Source organism: Lemur catta, chromosome 2 (genome assembly GCF_020740605.2).
Source record: "Lemur catta isolate mLemCat1 chromosome 2, mLemCat1.pri, whole genome shotgun sequence".
Lineage (NCBI taxonomy): Eukaryota > Metazoa > Chordata > Mammalia > Primates > Lemuridae > Lemur > Lemur catta.
Window position 1 is genome coordinate 117,907,067 of NC_059129.1, and position 19,666 is coordinate 117,926,732.

The 19,666-nt window shown below is 36.2% G+C and overlaps 1 protein-coding gene across 2 annotated transcripts in view; it reads right to left on the reverse strand.

The window, feature by feature from the left end:
• Positions 1 to 19,666, reverse strand: part of ARHGAP18 (Rho GTPase activating protein 18) — a 119,574-nt gene that overhangs the window by 29,696 nt on the left and 70,212 nt on the right. For both annotated transcript variants that reach the window (XM_045544337.1, XM_045544338.1), the window contains exons 4-7: positions 19,283 to 19,346; positions 14,497 to 14,669; positions 5,928 to 6,093; positions 3,746 to 3,837 (exon numbers count right to left, since the gene is read on the reverse strand). In XM_045544337.1, coding sequence (XP_045400293.1) covers positions 3,746 to 3,837; positions 5,928 to 6,093; positions 14,497 to 14,669; positions 19,283 to 19,346 — 495 coding nt within the window. The remainder of the gene's footprint in view (positions 1 to 3,745; positions 3,838 to 5,927; positions 6,094 to 14,496; positions 14,670 to 19,282; positions 19,347 to 19,666) is intronic.

Consider the following 19,666-nt stretch of genomic DNA (forward strand, 5'->3'; position numbering starts at 1 on the left):
AAGAAGATAAAAGAGTGGTCAGTTTCCTGGCAGAGTGATCTTCCGATTAGACTATGCATTCCCTGAGCAGTACATAAATTTACAGAAAGTATTCTGCTATTTTAAGGAAATCAATTTTCATGTTCTCAGTTTAAATATAAGACATGTCCTAGCATCATATAGGTTTTCTTTCCTACCACCCACTCCTCATTCACAATAGCCTTCTACTTTATAAAACACAGACCCATTCCTCACTCACTGAAATCATACTATAATATACTCTGCACATCCTAAGGCATAAAATCTTCTAGAGTGCCAAAAGAATGTAAAAAAAACTTTTTTTCAGGGAAGCCTTTTTTAATGATTAGCCGAGGCTCTATAAACTACATCAAGCTTACTGTTTTTCCTTTGCATATAAAAGTTTCTGTTAGGAGCAAAGCACGGCATCATAAATGCAGTCTTTTGACCTTTGTCTACATGTTCTGAAATCAGATATACTGTACCATGTGGACACTGGAAGAGATGGCAGTTTTTTAATGACCTCACCTCTTCCATCCCTGGATTAGATTATGGCCAAATGCACCGATATTGAGGGAGTCAGGTAAGAATTAAGCAAAGAGTAGTCTAAAAATTCTCCTAAGGATTTATTATTAGGAAAATAGAAACATCTCAGGCCAAAGCACTACATGATTTTTTAAAATTCAACTGGAATATTTTCTAAGACTACATTGTTCAAGTGACACTGCATAAAAACCCACAGCAAAAAATTCTACATGAATTATTTTAGATTAGATGGACATTATTAAATAAGCTACTTAAAACCAAATTTAAGAAACATTCAATGGATAGCCAATTTTCATTTTATTTCATCTTATAAAATGTTTAAAATGCTTCTGTGTCCTATTAACAAAAAATAAAATTATATGCTAGCTACTGGAGCAAACTAGGTTTTAGCAATATATGACTTTCACTTTCACTAAATACACAGGAAAAATTGATTGTGACTTCTAAATAACTGAATGAGAGTAATTTCTACAATTTTATATTTGAGCCCCTTTTATTATTCTCTGAGGCTGAATACTGGCACCCAATAGAATTATGTATATATATTGTCTGAAGGAATGCTGTGTGTTTGCTCCTATTGAAAATAACATACTTTTAGTTATCACATTATATTACAATATTAAAATATAAATAATAAGAAATACTTTATAGCTTTCCCTTTATTTTCAAGACAAAATAGAGATGGAAAAAATCATATTGATCTATATATTTTAATCATGCTGTTTTTCCTAATTTATCTTACAAGATATGTTCTGTAATTTATCAGTAATATTCATAGCATTTCTCAAAATATATACATACATATATTACATACTTATGTGACTTGAAAAATGAAATGAAAATGAAGTCAGACTTTTTGACACAAAGCGTAGTTGATTTGACTGATTAGTTTGACTGTGGGAACACTGGATTTGCTAATTAGGTTTTTAAGGCAAACTTTTTCATAGATTAAAATTAACAATATTTCTATTTCCCAAACCCTTTCTGAGAATATGGTCTAAATAAAGTGTCTCTGAGCAAAAAAGACAAAACAAAACAAAATAGATACAGTTCACAGACATTAAATAAACTTTAGCGCCCTTTTTGGGTATACAGCCTCAAAAATTAAAGCATAATCCTCTAAAGACTGGTAATGAGTCTTTTTGCAAATCAGTGGTTTCCAATTCTTTCCTTTTTACAAAATTGAGAGAACTAACTGAATTGTCAGCTGATAAATCAAAAAATATTTTTCATAATAGATCACTGTGATTTTTGCTTAAAATTCAGAGGCAATATAAGCAGATTTTTTTAATTGCTATATCACAGGTGTACATATTGGGGGTACACATGATACTTTGATGCATGTATACAACATAAATGATCAACTCATAGGTGGAATATCCATCACCTCAAACCAGACAAACATTATCTGCAAGTAAATTCTTCTTATTCCCTTTTATTTTTTATATATACAAAACCATGTTAGGGCTGTAATCTAACACTTCAAACTGGTAGGCAGTGAGAGTCTCCAGAGAATGCTGAAGAGACCAAAAATGTAAAATAATTAAATAAATAAGAAACAAATTTCAAGAGAAAGCGACCCAGGGAGATTTATCTTAATGGACTAGATACAATCCTCAGCCTGGCCAGGATGCATCATTGAACCTTCATAGGAATCAAAGGCTCCTGTACTTCCGTGGTGTGACGGTGAAATCTGTGTGTCAACTTAGCTGGGCTATGGTGCCCAGCTGTGGAGTCCAACACCAGTCTAGGTGTTTCCGTGACACTGTTTTTTAAGATGTGATTAACCCTTAAATAAGTAGACTTTGAGTAAAGCAAATTACTCTTCATGACATGGTGGGCCTCATCCAATTAGTTGAAGGCCTAAAAGATCGAGGTTTCCCAAAGCGGCAGCAATTCTGCTTCAAGACTGCAACATACAAACCCTGCCTGCAGATTTGGGACCCAAGACAGTGGCATCAACTCTTGCCTGAGTTTCCAGCCTGCCAGCTGCTCTGCATGTCTCAGACTCGCCTGCCTCCACCGTGGCATGAGCCAATTCTTTAAAATAAATCTCTCCTCTCTCTCTACGTATATTTTAATATTCGTTCTGTTTCTCTGGAGAACCTTGACTAATACACCTAGAAAGGATGCTGCTGAGATCTCTGCTTTGTATAGCCAGCTGTGTTTAGTAACTTGCACCTTTTATTGACAAAAGGATTTGAATATGCAGCCTATATTTTGTGGTCTCTCTCTGTTAATCACAGGTGCTGTTGACAACTCCCCGTACAGATACAGGTTCCACTGGCTGGCAGAGGCTGATGAGTGGGATAAAGTGTTTAGAAAGTTTGTCAGGAGAAACAATGAGATCCAGGTTTGAAGGTAATGGTGGAGATGAGGAATAAAGGCCCCAAATGTTAGTAGGTAAGACAGCGAAATGACTGGTTCGGAATAGGGGAAGAATAATTGCCAAGTAGACTGAATCTTAGTATTGGACGAGTTTGCTGAGCCAATTAAATGCAAATCAATTTCTGCTGTCCCCAGAAACTTCAGAACCTGCCATATGCCTGGGCTGTAGGAAAGAATCCACAGTTTGGGTAGCCCATACGTGATTTGACCTGCCTTGCTCACTGTGCATTCCCTAGCTTTTATCAAATGTAATCGGTGATGCTGAACAATGATGCCTCAGAGCTTGGATGGAAATTTTTATATTGCCACAGATAATCCCCTTATGAATAATTGAGTGTTGACTACACAAGTGACTTAATAGTTTAGCAATCATTTTCTAATTCTACTTTATGGTTTCTTTGCCTACTTTGTAAATAGGCACTGGTAAATTAAATTGGACATCCTCACTGTAAATAGGAAAGCTTAGGAAATACATACAGGCATGAAATATTCATGATGATTCAATTCCCTAGAAATTTATAAGCAGTTCCCACTCCTATGTGTTATAGAATTGAAATCTCAATTATACAAAGCCAGCTAATATAAGACAGGAAAATGATGCCAGGTAATCACAGTTACAGTAATAACACAGAAAGCATCACCATGAAATAAAAATTATGAGCCCTTGGAACAAATTCGCTTCCTGAATAGAAAATCAAAGTACAAAATAAAAGAGCATATCAATTGGAAAACTATACTATAATAATATGAATGCAACAAACCACTAGTAGATCAAGTATGTTCTCTCTACTCTGACCAGTTCAGTCCTACTTACTTTTTGAAAGATCAGGGGTATTCGAGTTCCTGGTACTTTCCTCTGATCTTGTTCTAACAATATTGCCAATGGAACACCAAAAAGACCAGAATCTGCAAGAAGAAAACAAAATTTCTTCACTTCCACCAATCCATAACATATTAATACAAAAATGTTAAAGCATAAAATTTCTGACATTGTTGTTCTACCAGACAATTATTTATTGAGCACTTACTAAGTGAATGATACAATCTAGCCATTAAATATACACAGGCCAATTAGCCTGCCTTATAGAGCAATTTGGCAGGGAAAGACAACTAAACAAATGATTGCAAATAATCACTGAAATGATTAGAAAAGTACAAACTACGATATAAAAGAAATAGAGCACTGTGAGACTATATATGCAAAATATTCAAATAATTTTGCTAAATGTAATCAAATTAAAAGTTCTGACTTAAAAGCAAACATGACTTATCTCTTCCATACTACATTGACATTTAACATTCTACAATACTGGCAAATATAAACACTTGCTTTTTGAGAAGTCAGCCAACATTATGACCTTGTTCTATGAATGTTTCCCTTTGGAAAACATAGTTGATACCTGGTATTCTTGAATTTAAATTTGAAGTTTAATATAGGAATAACTCCAAAAGAAATGACAAGTCATAATTTATAATTTTTCTAAATGGAACTCATAGGCCTTGAGTCTGGTAGGAACATAGCTTCTACTAGCACCTCCCTCCCCACAGAGTGGATAGTTAGCACCAAAGTGACAATTTTTTCCTTTATGACACACATCATCAGGGAAATAAAATTCATCTGTGAACATGGAAAAGGGGATTACCTTGTGGTCTGTGACACTTAATCGAGATGTCATTCAAAAGAAAGCCAGTAACCCAGTTATAACTTTTCAGTTTGGGAACTAAGAAAAGATGCAATCCTTAAAAATGCCATGGGTCTAGCGTAAAATATAAGATAAATATCTTGGCTTTGACACACATGTTTTAAAAAGATGGAAAGAAATTCTATTCTATTAACAATGACAGTCTTAATGTGAACAACTTAATATTTCTCTGCTAGGATGCAATTTTAAAACACAACAAAATTAAAAACAAAACCTCTCTAGGCTCCTTGAAAAATCTTGGGCACTGACTCCCAACTATTTAAATTATATTTCTCTGTTGTATTTGGGGAAAGCTTTGTGATAAGCTTCTAAAAAAGCATCTGAAGTCTTCATTATCCGTAATGGATTTACAAAAAACCAGAGCAGCACTTAACTCAAAAATTCACCATCCTAGGCCTTAAGCTAAAATAGTCAAAGGAACTGGGCGCAGAATGAGGTCTTCTGGGGCCCAGCATGACGGAGGACCTGAGGGGAAGGTACACTTCGGTCCTATCGAGTAATTGCCTCTAAAACCTAAATCAGGTGAATACTTGTCTTTGCTAATGTTACCATAGCAACTCAGTAACCCTCCTTGGTTTCTCTTCGGGAGATACCTTTAAGATTAAATAAGCGGACGAAGATTCCTAAACAGCTTTGTCAATAGAGAATTATCTGGACTTCTGGGCTGCTAAAAGCTTGTAGAAACAAAAACTAAAGCATATTATAAAAAATAAATTGTTTATGTAATGGGTAAAGCAAGCTGCTTACAAAAGAAAAACTACACGTTTCCATGATGAGTACAATCTAGTGGTATTGTGTGTCACAATGGCATCATTTTCTTAATAGTGGAAAGAATGTTTTTCCAAAATAGTTAAAATGAGAATGTCAATGAACAAAGGGTACAGACCACTAACTATCCTCTGTATTTCCAATAAGCAAAAGTAAGCATTCAGAATCAATCAACTTAATGTCATTTTTCAAGATTTTGGAAATAAATGTGTACCAAATGTTTCTTTTTAAATATATAATTTTCAAAGGAGAAAGCACAAGTTAGGATTCCTTGATTCAGAATTCCCTTCTATGAGAATCAACTTATTTGATTATGCCTTTCCTTTCTACAGTCTAGGACACAGTGTATTTGTATCAAATTATAAAGTTCTTGAAGGCAATCTTTTAGAATCTGAACTTCAGAAATATTCAAGTGTTAGTTTATTTTGTAGTTGTTCTCCTGTCCAGCAGGAATACCACTAAAAAGCCAAGTCCATCCTTGCTACTTTAGAAGTAAATCCAACTGTTTTTTCATTTCATGATTACCTTTCATTTTGATTTTCACAGCTTTTTGTTGTTTCAGTTCAATACCCAATACATCATAGAGGGCCGTCAACTCAATTAGGGCTAAATGGCAAACTTTCTTCATGTCCTGGGGCGCGAGGTCACCAATCCTTGTGGTGCCTGTTTTGTCTTTTGGCAATCTGAAACTCTAAAATAAATACCATTAATATAGTAAAGGTTTACTGTACCGAATCCCTTTTGTAATGCAAGAAGAAGAATAAATGTAACTATAGAAAGAAGTTACACTCAGAATAAGTGACTATAAGCCAGGGTAGAACTTCTCCAGGCAGACTGAAGAGCAATCCTGTCACAAAGATGGTCCCCAAAGCCGTGGGGAGTTCAAAAGTCAACAACCAAAGTCTGAAAGGCAATGGAACCAGACCGTTGTGCTGGGAGTACCAACATCAGTGGCTCAGAGGACGAGAGAGACAGTGAGCCCAAAGGAGAAAAAGACTTCTAGGTCCCTGACCTTTGAGAACCAAGGAAGGTTAAAAGTCAAACACTAACCATGATGGGGGTAGAGGAGGAGGAAGACTGAGGGGAGGTGAAGGAAGAGGAGGAAGACAACACACCAAGACAAACAGGAAGAAGAGAAAGAGGAATAGTAGCCATGAGTGTGTGCGAGAATGGACCAAGTACCCTTTACATAAATTACATATCTTTTATATGTCACACAAAAAAAACCCAAGTAAGAATGGTACAGAAGGCTACATAGCACTGGGGGAGGGGAAGGGGGGACAAAGGGGCAACTAAGGGCAGGGACTTCAGAGCCAGAGTGCCTACCAGTCACTAGCTGTGTGACTTATGGCAATTACCTAACCTTTCTTTCTGTAAAATGGGAGGAGGAGAAGGCCACATAATCCAGAGGGCTGCTGTAAGGTTTAAATGCCAGATCTTCCCAAGAGGTGGTTGTTATTATAGGTTGAGCATCCCTTACCCCCGAAATGCTTGGGACCAGAAATTTCAGATTTCAGATGTTTGAATATTTATAATGAGATATATCCTGGGGACAGGACTGAAGACTAAACACATAATTCATTTATGTTTCATATACACATAGCCTGAAGGTAATTTTATAAAATATTTTCACTAATTTTATTTCATGCATTAAAAAAAGTATTTATGTGTGGAATTTTCCACTTGTGGCATCATGTCAGTGCTCAAAAAGTTTCAGATTTTGGAGCATTTAGGAATTCGGATTTTCAGATCAGGGATGTTCAACCCGTATTATTACTTTTACCACTGAATAAACTGAGACTTAAAGATATTACTCAGTATCACAGGCAAATAAGTGGTGCATTTGTTTTTTGCCTTTCTCAAGTACCATCTACTACCTATTCAGTCTCTTTTAACATTAAACACATTAAATATAACAAAACAAACCACAGGGTAAAAACATGAATTTCTCTAACATATGTAATACAAATTACAGTCCTATTGTGTTTACCCACTACTAAAACAATGATCATTCTCTAGTAGTTTGGGTTTGTCCTTGACTTTCTCATTAAATTGCTGATTAACTGATTCAGCTGATTCCATTTTGTTCCCTTTGCTTTGCTGACTTTTGTACCATATCATTAACACCTCATGGTCAAAACACTAGGGAAAAAGACATGTCTAAAGCAGTAATTCTCAAAATGTGGTCCAGAGACCCATGGGAGTACCCAATACTCTTCCAAGAAGTTCAAGAGATCAAAACTATTTTAATAATTAGCACTGGGACACTATTTTGCCTTATACACTCTCATTCTCTCGTGAGTGTACAGCATAGTTTTCCAGATGTGGCATATGCTATTGCAAGAGAATGAATGCAGAAGTAAATATGAGACTATAGCTGACCTCCACTATAGCCAGACATTAGAGACTTGTTAAAATTAATTTGTGTTAACCATAATATTATTACTTTATTTATTTATTTATTTATTTATTTATTTATTTATTTATTTATTTATTTATGAGACAGAGTCTCACTCTGTTGCCCGGGCTAGAGTGAGTGCCGTGGCATTCAGCCTAGCTCACAGCAACCTCAAACTCCTGGGCTCAAGTGATCCTCCTGCCTCAGCCTCCCAAGTAGCTGGGACTACAGGCATGCGCCACCATACCCGGCTAATTTGTTCTATATATTTTTAGTTGTCCAGCTAATTTCCTTCTATTTTTAGTAGAGACGGGGTCTTGCTCTTGCTCAGGCTGGTCTTGAACTCCTGACCTTGAACGATTCTCCTGCCTCGGCCTTGCAGAGTGCTAGGATTACAGGTGTCAGCCACCACACCCGGCCATATTACTACTTTAAGTGGATTAATTTTTTTAATTGCTCAATTTTAATTTCTGATCTGGTAAATATCCATATTACAACCCACATACACAAAAGCTTTTTGAGGTCCTCAATAATTTTTCAGAGCATAAGCGTTGTGAGAACAAACTATATGGGAGTTGCTCTCCTAAGCAATTCCTTAAACCTACAACTTTTGGAAAATGAGCAGCTAATTCTTTTTAAGCAAACTCAACTCCAAGAGAGTTGAGCCTTCAAGTCCACTGTAAGAGAAAAGGTGTCTTTCTTAACTTTTTGTAATACATTTTTTTTCCTAGAGAACATTAAATAAAACAGCAATAGACATCATTGAAGATGGAGCCTCAGTGAATTCCCAGCAGGGGTAGGGGTGGCCTCTGTGGTGTAGAGCACAGAAATTAAAGTGGAGCCAGGCAGCAGGGGGCCAATCCTGTCCTCATTGCTGTGGCTATGTCCCCTATGTCACTGTCTGTGCCTCAGCCTCTTTGGTTGTGGTGAGGACCAAATGGCACATAACACTCAAGAAATGTTATTATCACTATATTTTTTCACAGAGCTTTTTAAATAATTGCAACATTTCATGGGTTCCCTTTTCTCCTATATACGATGGGAAAGAAAAAAATAAGGATAATGCTCATTTTTGATAAATGGTTTCACATTATATTCTGCAAAAGTCACAATAGGTTAAGAATTATTATGGCATATTCTAGGTGGGGAAACTGAGGCTCAATAAAGAGGCTTCATCATGGCCACACAGGCAGTGATGTAGCAAGGATACAAATGCAGATCTTCTAAATCCTAAGTTCAGTAACTGTTCTGTTCTACTCCATTTTCTCCATCCACCATAGTAGGCAGGGAGAAATCCAGGTTGATGGGTATTGATGTGGGGCTGGGCCACATCTTAATCACCTCTGTAACCCCACTGCACCATAGACCTGGCAGACGACAGGTGCTCTGGCATGGTCTACTGAACGAACATCCTACAGGGACAAAAGCACAGAATCAAACTCAGCGAGGGGAAGGGGCCACTGGATTGATGTTCTCCTGATGTTCTGTGATTAGTATTGAGCTGTACTTTTCAAATCATATAAAACTTGTCACATTTCTCTTATGCTTAGCCAGATATTTCTGCTAATTACTTTGTTTTCTGAATGGCTGAACCAAACATATGTACCATCTATTTTTTTAAAGAAGTCCTAAACATTTCATTAAAATAAGTTGCTTTTGGTCTAATACGCCAAACACATGTAATACAATCATTGAAAGCATTACCCAAGGTAAATGTTTAGAGAAACCTGAAATATTACTAATTCAAACATTTGATTTACCTAGCAATATATGTCATGAGCTTATTTATTTATTTATTTATTTAAACATTGTGCTTAATGAAGGAGTTAGTTCTTTAACCCAATGTTTAATTCATAGCAGCAGCTTTAAATATTTATGAAGTTTCCTGTCGTTTTTTTTTTTTTTGGTTAAGTTAATAGACTGAATGGTTCAGTTCGTTGGCTAAGAGAAGGCAGTGGAATTTCAGCAAGAGAAAAGCTCTTTACCTTTTGAAAAATGTGTTTAAAGAATGAAATAACATTTTTCAAAAAATATAAGGTCATTGGTTCCCACGTGTTACCATAAATTAACTAGGTAGCTTTTTGCAACTGCACCCCTCTATTATAGGACTTACAATACAAAGAGCCCTCAGGCACTTCATCAGTAATGATGAACTTGATTTTTTTACTCATCAAATCACTCTAGCTTTGACTTGAAAAGCAAGAGAAAAGCTTCAAAAGCTTAGTCATTAAAGTCAAGCCTCAGCACGTCATGTAATCTAATTCGTTTTCCTGTATAAAAAATAGGGTTAAGAATATCTACCCCATAGAGATCATTTGATAAATAAATGAAATAATTACAGAGCACACTTTCTGAGCTATACTGTGTATACAATAAATAGTAGCTAAATTTTCTAGCAAAAGCACATTGAAGGCTATAAAACCTGCTCTCCAAATTTAAGAGGAGAAATTTGAATCCACTGTGAGAGATCATAAAGAATTAACAAAGACTGCGCAATGCTGTAAGAAAAAGGAAGTGAATATGCAATGAGATCAACAGAGAACGATGTATTACATAAAGCCTACTGCTTATTTACAGAAGCAGGTGAGCATGGAGTAGAAATGGAACTTAAGGTTTTATCTGCTTAGACACCCGCCTCAGAGTAGTGAATACAAATATTCATGTCACCAACCAGATGAAGGACTTGTAGAATCTTTACAATGTTCCCATGCCTTCTAGAAGACATAGAGATTTTTTAAAAATGCTATGTAGATGAACAGATGCATTTATACACAAACAAATAAGTGAATAGATTGATAAGCATCAAAAACATGTTACTTAATAGTTCAAAAGGTGATTTTATATATCTTATCTAATGTAAATTCACAATCAGGAACTACGTAACAGGAAAGCTGGACACAAAGCTAGACTCGGAAGCATAGATTAAGGTTTCCTTGGCAAATATGGAACAACAGAGGGATGGAAATGAAGAGGTCATTTTACACCTGGGGCACAACACGAACAAAATCAAGAGGGCAGGTGAACACAAATTAGTTTGTTAAATAGAGAATAAAATGGCAGAGGCTAGGGGCACAGCGGCTCGTGCCTGCAATCCCAGCTACTCAAGAGGCTGAGGAAGGAGGATCACTTGAGGCCAGGAGTTTAAGACCAGCCTGGGCAACATAGCAAGACCCCATTTCTAAAACAATAAAATACTTAGCCGGGTGTGGTAGTGTGTACCTGTAGTCCCAGCTACTCTGGAGGCTTTGGCCCAGGAATTCATCTAGCCTAGAAGGACAAAGCAAGACACTGTCTCTTAAAAAAAAAAAAAAAAAAATGGCAGAGGATGTCTTGTTTTGAAACTTCTTAAGTGGAGATTAATTATTCCATTGTTTGAGTCAACAACTTAAAAGTCAACAATGTCTTCATTCTGTTTAATTACAATCCACTATCCTTCAATTTAAAACGTTTCCATCTTTTTGAGATGAAGACTATCACTTCAAAAGCATACTTTCCTAAGGATTGTCTGGAGTGTGGATCATCAGTTTAGGCCAAATTTTGCATATCCCTTTACTTTTTCTACCAGGTACAAAAAAAGATTTTTAAAAACATATGAGAAAGCCTGAAAACAACTCAGATGTCCACCATTAGGGGATTGATTGAATAAATTATGATACATCCTCACAATGGAGTACAATGTATCTATTAATATAAAAAGGAACAAGAAATATTTCTCTACTATTATGCTATGATCTCTGGAATATACTGCTAGGTCAAAAAAATGAAAAAAAAAATCAAGGTGGAAGAAAGTGTGTATAGTGGGCTACCATTTATCTAAGAACAGAAGGATAAACCATAATATTAAAATAAATAGAAGTTTGCCTCTAAGAGGAGGGATTGAATGGGATAGAAGCTAGACTTCTAATATGTTTTGTTTTTAGATTTGACTTTTGGACCATATAAATATTTCACATGCTTAAAAAACAAAATTAAATTTCAGAAAAGCAAACTCTTAAAAATGGAAAATAAAATGAAAAAATCTAACCCAACCACATACCCAGTTGGTGGCTTAACCATACAGAGAACAACAATCCTCAGCAACCTAAAGCACAATCATTTTGCTGTATAAAATCCCCTTTGGGATATACCCCAAGGACACAAAAAAACTGAAAGAACACGTTCAAACCAGTTTCTAGTAATCATATTGCTGGTGGTAGTGTTAGCATAGTTAGTTCTGAGAATGCTGTGCATTAATGCAGGAGAAAGCAAACAAGTAATTACGTGATATTCTAAATATATCATCTGCCATTTCCTGAGGACTGCAATTCTCAGCATGGAAGAAAGAAGATACAGATGTATTTCTGTTCTCTGAAAAGCCTTGAAAGCAATGACCAACCCAGAGAAATGAACACTCCTACCTAGTGTCTTAATCATAGTCACGAAAATCTATTTCTAATAATGGAACCAGGATTTCTTACAGAAACAGGTAAGTCTAGGTCTGGATCCCAGATAAGCCTGGGAAATTTCATCTAGAGTCCCACCGAATATGCATAAATCCATGAGTTAAGACTATTTTCACAAAATAAACAAAAATATTAATTGGTCACTAGTAAAAGATGCTAAGGAGCCAAAAGATTTTAAAAACCGGTAAGTAAAAGGGAAAAGTGACCATTTTCAGAAAATTTTTCTTAAGAAGAAATATCTACATTAATAAGTGGAAAAGAGAAGAAAATATTAGATCAAAATCACTTGGAATAGGGAACTGGGTAGGGGCAGGGATAGGGTAGGATTGGCCATGGGCTAATGAATATTGGGGCTGGGTGATGAGTATTTGGGGGTTTCATTGTACTATTCTCTTTAACTTTTACATGTGTGAAATTCTACATAATAAATGTATTTCTTAAAAATATAAGACACTCAGTAGTAATAAGAATACTCAGTACACAGAGACTGGTTTCTAAATATTAATAATATAATTTGCTGCTAAAAGAAACCAGAGCTTATTAAAGACATAGATGCCTTCAAGTCTGAGCAGGGAAAATCCCAAGGAGAGCCTGAAACATCTTGTGCTAGAAAGCGAAGTAGCAATCATTATGGAGGATTCCCAGCCAACAAATGTAGAAAGAATAATAGAATTGAAAAGAACTGCCAGGCGTGGTGGCTCACGCCTGTAACCCTAGCTCTCTGGGAGGCCAAGGCAGGCAGATCATTTGAGTTTGAGCTCAGGAGTTGAGACCAGCCTGAGCAAGAGCGAGACCCCGTCTCTACAATCAATCAATCAATCAATCAATCAATAAGCTGGACAACTAAAAATATATACATAAAAAATTTGCTGGGCATGGTGGCACATGCCTGTAGTCCCAGCTACTTGAAAGGCTGAGGCAGGAGGATTGCTTGAGCCCAGGAGTTTGAGGTTGCTGTGAGCTAGACTGACGCCACGGCACTCTAGCCTGGGCAACAGAGTGAGACTGTCTCAAACCAAAAAAAAAAAAAAAAAATGAAAAGAACACCATTTCTCAAACACCAGTTTAATTATTGTTTCCAACAAGGGTACAAATGGATGGGGAAACCACTGGGCAATAGGTTATTATTAACAAACAGGATATTCGCTCAGTCCAGGGATCACAAATTAGTATTAACTGTGATGGGAACGGTATCTTTACAATGAGGAGATCTACTGAACATCTCTTTTTAGCCAAGTTGGTGATCAAACTTTTATTACCAACAAAGGCACCATCTGACACTACGCACTTCTGAAGATGCAATCAATTGCATGAACATCGTCTATGCAACAGTTTGGCCAAAAATGTTTAACTTGAGTCCAGTCATGGGGAAGTAATCGGACAAAATCAGAAAACTGATTTGGACTCTTCAGAAATATTAAAGGAAAAAAAAAGCAAGAAACTAATTTAGATTCAAGGAAACCCAAAAGACATGACAATAAATACAACATATGAGCTTTATTTGAAACCCAAATGGGAGTGGAGAAGGGAGCAGTTATAAGGGACAATATTGTGACAACTGGGGGAATCTTAATATGACTGTATATTAAATATAATTATCACTTTAGTTTCAACTTCTTAAGTATTATAACTGTGTCTTGTTTTGTATGTCTTTGTTCAATTCAAAGAACAGTGAGTGCATATCTGATAGAACATCCCTAGAGATATATAAATGTGGAAAGACAGAAAGAAATGTTAATAATGGCTGAGTCAATCTATGAAGGCTGCATGGTGTTTTCCATACTAGTCTTCCAACTTTCTGTGGGTTCTAAATTTTCAAAATAAAAAGCTGATTAAAAATATACATATATTCTTAGCCAGGTGTGGTGGCTCATGCCTATAATTCCCAGCACTTTGGGAGGCTGAAGTAGGAAAACTGATTGAGGCCAGGAATTTGAGACCAGCCTGGACAACATAGGGAGACCCTGTCTCCACAAAAAAATTTAAAAATTAGCCAGGTGTAGTGTTGTGCACCCGTAGTCCCAAGTACTCAAGAGGCTGAGGCAGGAGGATCACTGTAGCCCAGGAGTTGGAGGTTATAGTGAGCTATGACTGTGCCACTGCATTCCATTCTGGGTGACAAGGCAAGAAGACTCCATCTCTCTCTCTCTCTCTCTCTCTCTCTCTCTCTCTCTCTCCCTCTCCCTGCCCCTCCCATATATATATATTCATTCTTATGTTAGTGACATCTATTAATAAATAGTGTATTACGTACAGGTGACAGGGTATCGTTGTCTATGCTCTTCTGGGTCTTCTCCTTGGAGTTCTCTTTCTGACTGACTGCTTGCTCAGCAAATGACACCTCCAGGTTGATGTCTGTTTCAGAGGCAGGTGCATCTTCAGGTAGCATCAGCTTCTCTTCACCAACAATGAGATTGGATGCCTGATCTGAGATTGGGGCAGAGGAGACCCAATTCATATGCTTGCTTTCTTTTTTTTTTTTTAAATTCTAATACATTTACTACATAAAAACCTTTGGGAAGAGAACTATTTTCTCTAGGCAATAATTAACTGTTATTTTAATAATAAAGTAATAAAGAATACAGTCAAGAATCCTATCAATGTGCATGGGAAGAGGGTAAGGAGATGTTGGTGACCAGCAATTCACAGTTCAACTGTGGAACCTTTCTTTAAAATAACAATTCTTGGTTAGACTGAGTCCAATTCCAAAACATGGCTGGAGGATATCACAAACTTAATGAGAAACCTCACAGAAGTTTAGAAGACTTAATTGTTGTTTTACTCCACACCAAGGAATTAAAAGCAAAAAAAAAAAAAAAAAAGAGAGAGGTGATTAGCTATAATCTGTTGTAGAGCTAGCGATATACCATTTAATTTTTTCACAGTGGATCAGATTATTGGAATAAACCTCTTCCACACCCTGAATATACTTTCTGGAATGTTACCTACCTATCATGGTAAAAATTTCAAAACAACAGTTAGTGCCAAAAACTTATCACTGTGAGAATGATATGGGAGTCAGGTCTGGAGGTACCTGGTACAAGAACCATTAGGTTTTGTAACTGATTATATCAAACAGTATAAAAGTTCCTACAATTATAAACACTAGTCAAATAATTTTCACGTATTTACATCAAAATTTCAAGGATATAATAAGTCTAACTTACTTTTGGCTTTTTTGGTTTGTTTGTTGTTAACCCTTCAAGAAGGAATTAATATCCAAAACCTTTTTGCTGAAAATACCAGCTTTAAGCTTTGGAGAAAATACTTCTAAATTTGAGTATTTCATAAATTTTTGGTTTTAATGAAACTCACGTTAGAAAAAAACCCTAGCACCAATAACCAGGATTACTGATATTTTCTCACCATAGATCTTTGATTCATAGTAAGAAACTGAAATTACAAAATAAATTTACACAGTGCATTTACATGCTTACATATGAATACAACACAGTGATGGAAGGTAAAGTTAATGTAAAGATGTAGTAAATACATCATAAATACATACATATATTATTAAAAGTCTGTTGTTCAGAAAAATATGTTTATAGTCATTTAAAATCAAACCAGAATAAACCTGTTTTAATTAAAAGAAAATTAAGAAGTAAATATGAATCTAGTCTTATTTACTTCCATTCAGTATGTAGGGTTGGGCTTAGTGGGCGTGTGACCCGTGCAGCCACATAGGCCCTGAGCTCAAAAGAGTTCCACAATGGGGTTAATGCCCTTCTGTCACCATCTTGACATGTGAACAAGAGGCCCTCCATTGTGAGTTCCCTGGGCCCTGCAAATTACATAGCTGGTCCTGGTAGCATCTCACAGTTAAGAAAGTAAGCATTTACCTACGCCAATTCCAAAAATGAAAATAAATTTGAAGCTCCTTGGTATTATTCGTATTTATCTGCTATCTATGTCACATTTAGTTTTTTAACAGTCTATGACCTTTTTTTAAAAAAAAAATTAAGATACTTATACATTTTACAATTAATTTTTTGAAGTATTAACACAAATGTCAAAGCACAATTTTATTTTCCCACTGGTTTATACTCTTCTGTGTTTTACTGTGACTAGCTAGGTAGGTTGGTTTCCTAGGAAACCATTCTAAGAGGAAAAAAATGATTAGCCATTTTCTTAAATTAGAATCTACCTTTATAGCAGCTATTTGTGGACAAGAATTTGAAAACTCCCCTCTCTTTTCAATGCCTCTATGTCAGAGTTACAATAAATACCCCCCTCACACATACACCCAAACAAATGGGCTGTGCTGAAGTTAAAACGGAGTAATTAATAATTAAGTTAGAACAGCCTAGCACAGTGGCTCATGCCTGTAATCCCAGCACTTTGGGAGGTTGAGGTGGGAAGACTGCTTGAGGCCAGGAGTTTGAGACCAGCTTGGGAAACATAACAAGACCCTGTCTCCAAAAAAAATAATTAAAAAAAAAAATTCAGCCAGGCTTGGTGGCACATGCCTGCAGTGGTAGCTACTTGGGAGGCTGAAGAGAGAGGATATCTTGAGCCCAGGAATTGGAGGTTACAGTGAGCTATGAGCATGTCACTGCACTCCACCAGCTCTGGTGGAGCGAGACACTGTCTCAAAAAAATAAATAAATAAGTTAGAACACATTTAAGACATATGAATTTTCTCCAAAACTATGGCAAAAATTAAAAATACAATATATAAAAGCTTCAATTCAAAGGGAAAAATCAAGTCGAAGCTGAAAGCAGAAAAAACAGTTTCAGAGGTATCGGGGGACACTGCTATAAAAAATGGATGGTTAACTGACTAATAAAAGTGATGAATCATTTATCTACTCTCAATAAGAAAAATTAACAGAGAATGTTGAGATAAATCTTTTGGCTCTTAAAGTCCTAATGTGTAAATACTATTTGTTTAATCTATTTTCCTTTGAGTTTGAAGTGCACAATAGCAGTGCATTACAAATCTTTTACAAATCTCTCTAAACTCTTTCAATTGTCCAAAATATTCCAAAATGCCTGTATTTAAAGAATAAAAGATTTTTCCTTCCTCCATGGGCATCCAGAAGAAAATTAAAAAGTATACATATCAATATGAAAGTATAAAGAAATTATTTGGGCATTATTAATATTTCTAAATGTATGTATTACACACTGGGGCTTTCACAGAGTTGCATCATTTGGTCAAAAGTTAAGATTGATACTTAGCAGTGGATTGATTAATTTGAAATGTGACAACCCTTGCAATATTAAAACTTTACGGCTTTTTCATTTAGAGTAAGTATTATTGATTGAACATGTTTCAAAACCCAAGTGTGGGGAAAACCCTTAAAAGAGACTATGTCACCCAAGCCTTTGCATTTTAATCACACACAACCCCACTTTTGAACCCCAGACAATGTTTCTCTATGCATTTCATTCTGAACTTTCCAATGTTTGCATAACACTGGTTAATTCACTGCCTAGTGAAAGAGCATGGCCTTGCCCAGAACAGGTGCAACAGTAAATACTCAGAGACTTGGATGGCGTTACGCACATTCCCTTGTTATTCTGGTTGGAGGCTCTATGCCCACTTCATAGCATTCCAGCAAAAGCAGATGTAAATCAGGCGGCAAGTTTGTCACATTTCCCTCGCCTGCTGCAAGCTAGGCTGGAAAGTGCTCACACAATGAACTTGTCTTCCAGAACTTGTGTTGATATAGCCTACATCACGATCTCTGGCAAGGGAGGAAAACACCAAAAAAGGACTATGTTTTCCTCAGTATCCGTAAAACAACTGCCATTCACTCTTCCCCGAAACCCAAAGCATATTGACATTGGCACAAAGAATTCATCTGTCTCTCCCGATGACCCAGCTCTCCAGCAGGCCAGGGCTGGCTCTGCCAGCTTGTTTGCTGCTTCAGTGTTAGCTGCTACATCGATGGGAGGAAAACCCAGTGATTTCATTCTGATATAACACATGTAACTAAAGAAACCTCCACAGAATAGTAAAAAGCAAATGCTTTTGTAGATATTAATATATATATGCATGTGTATGTGCACACGCATACACACATATATACACATATGTGTGTGTGTGTATATGTATATATATATATTTTTTAAGGTAGGTAGGAATGCAGGAAAGAAGTTCTGGGAAAAGTATGGAAGGAAAATTAGCGATATGGATGCCCCAAGATTCCAAAATGTCCCATATAATCTTGGCCTAATGTACGATTTTTATAGGAAGGTTGGGAACACTTCCCAGTCCTTCAGTTTGATACTCCTCCCCCCACTGTGTCCAAACCAAATGCAACACCATTAATGGCATGAACAACCCAGTTGCTAAATCTTAAGAAGATAAAAATAGATCATCTTCATTATAATTTGTTAAATCACAATTAAGGACTAAAGTTTTGAGCTTTAATCTATGACCTTAATTTAGAATATTTTTCCCTTTTGTAAACAAATGAAATAGCTATAAATTGTTTCTTGGTAAGTACTAACAAAGCCTTAGTATTTATTTTCATCCATGCTTTGAATTTCTAATGCATTTCTGAAACATACACTAGAAAAGTATGAAAAAGAAAATCATAATCAATTGCCAAAACAACTATTATTTTACATTTTTCTAAAATTTCTACAAATTAATCCACTTATGAATTAGGAGGTGGTGATTTGAGAACAAGGTTCCAAATTCAATGGCTCCAATTACTAGATATATGGTCTTGGAAAGTGACTTCACAGCTCTAAACCTCAGTTCTCTCATCTGTAAAATGGGTTAAGAACAGTACTTACTACACAGAGTTAAGTGTATTAAATGAGGTAAACATCTCATAGCACCTAACACATAATAAGTGTTCAGCAAGATATGTATATGGATGTTGGATCAGATAGGGATGCACATTAAAAACAAAATCCAAGGCCAACTATATGTTCAACCTCATGTAATTATCCACTTGGGACCTTACATTAGCATTTTAATAGAATTTGCTTACAAGAACTGAAGGTGAATGGTTTCAAAGGTTGTATCTGTTTGTTATACTAATTAAAAGGAAAAAAACAAAGGAACAGGTTCAACATACCATCTCTTCCTTGGTATTTGTTTTCATTTGTTCTGACTGATTGCGATTCAGGGCCATCTGGAGCCTAAACATAGAAAACAGGCCATTTAGTCATCTCCACTCACAACCAGAGACAATGGTATTGTAAATAATTCCTTTACTAATCTTTAGAGTACAAGAAATATACTCAGAATTATAACAATCACAGTGGAAAAAAGCACTATGGTTAAATATTTGATTACCCAGAACTGGTAAGACGTAATACTAAGCCCAGGGGGAATATGAAAAATAGTCACGTGTGTCCCTGCCATCAAGAATGCCACTTGGCGCAGTGGCTCATGTCTGTAATCCTAGCACTCTGGCAGGCCAATGTGGGAGAATTGCTTGAGGCCAGAAGTTACAGAC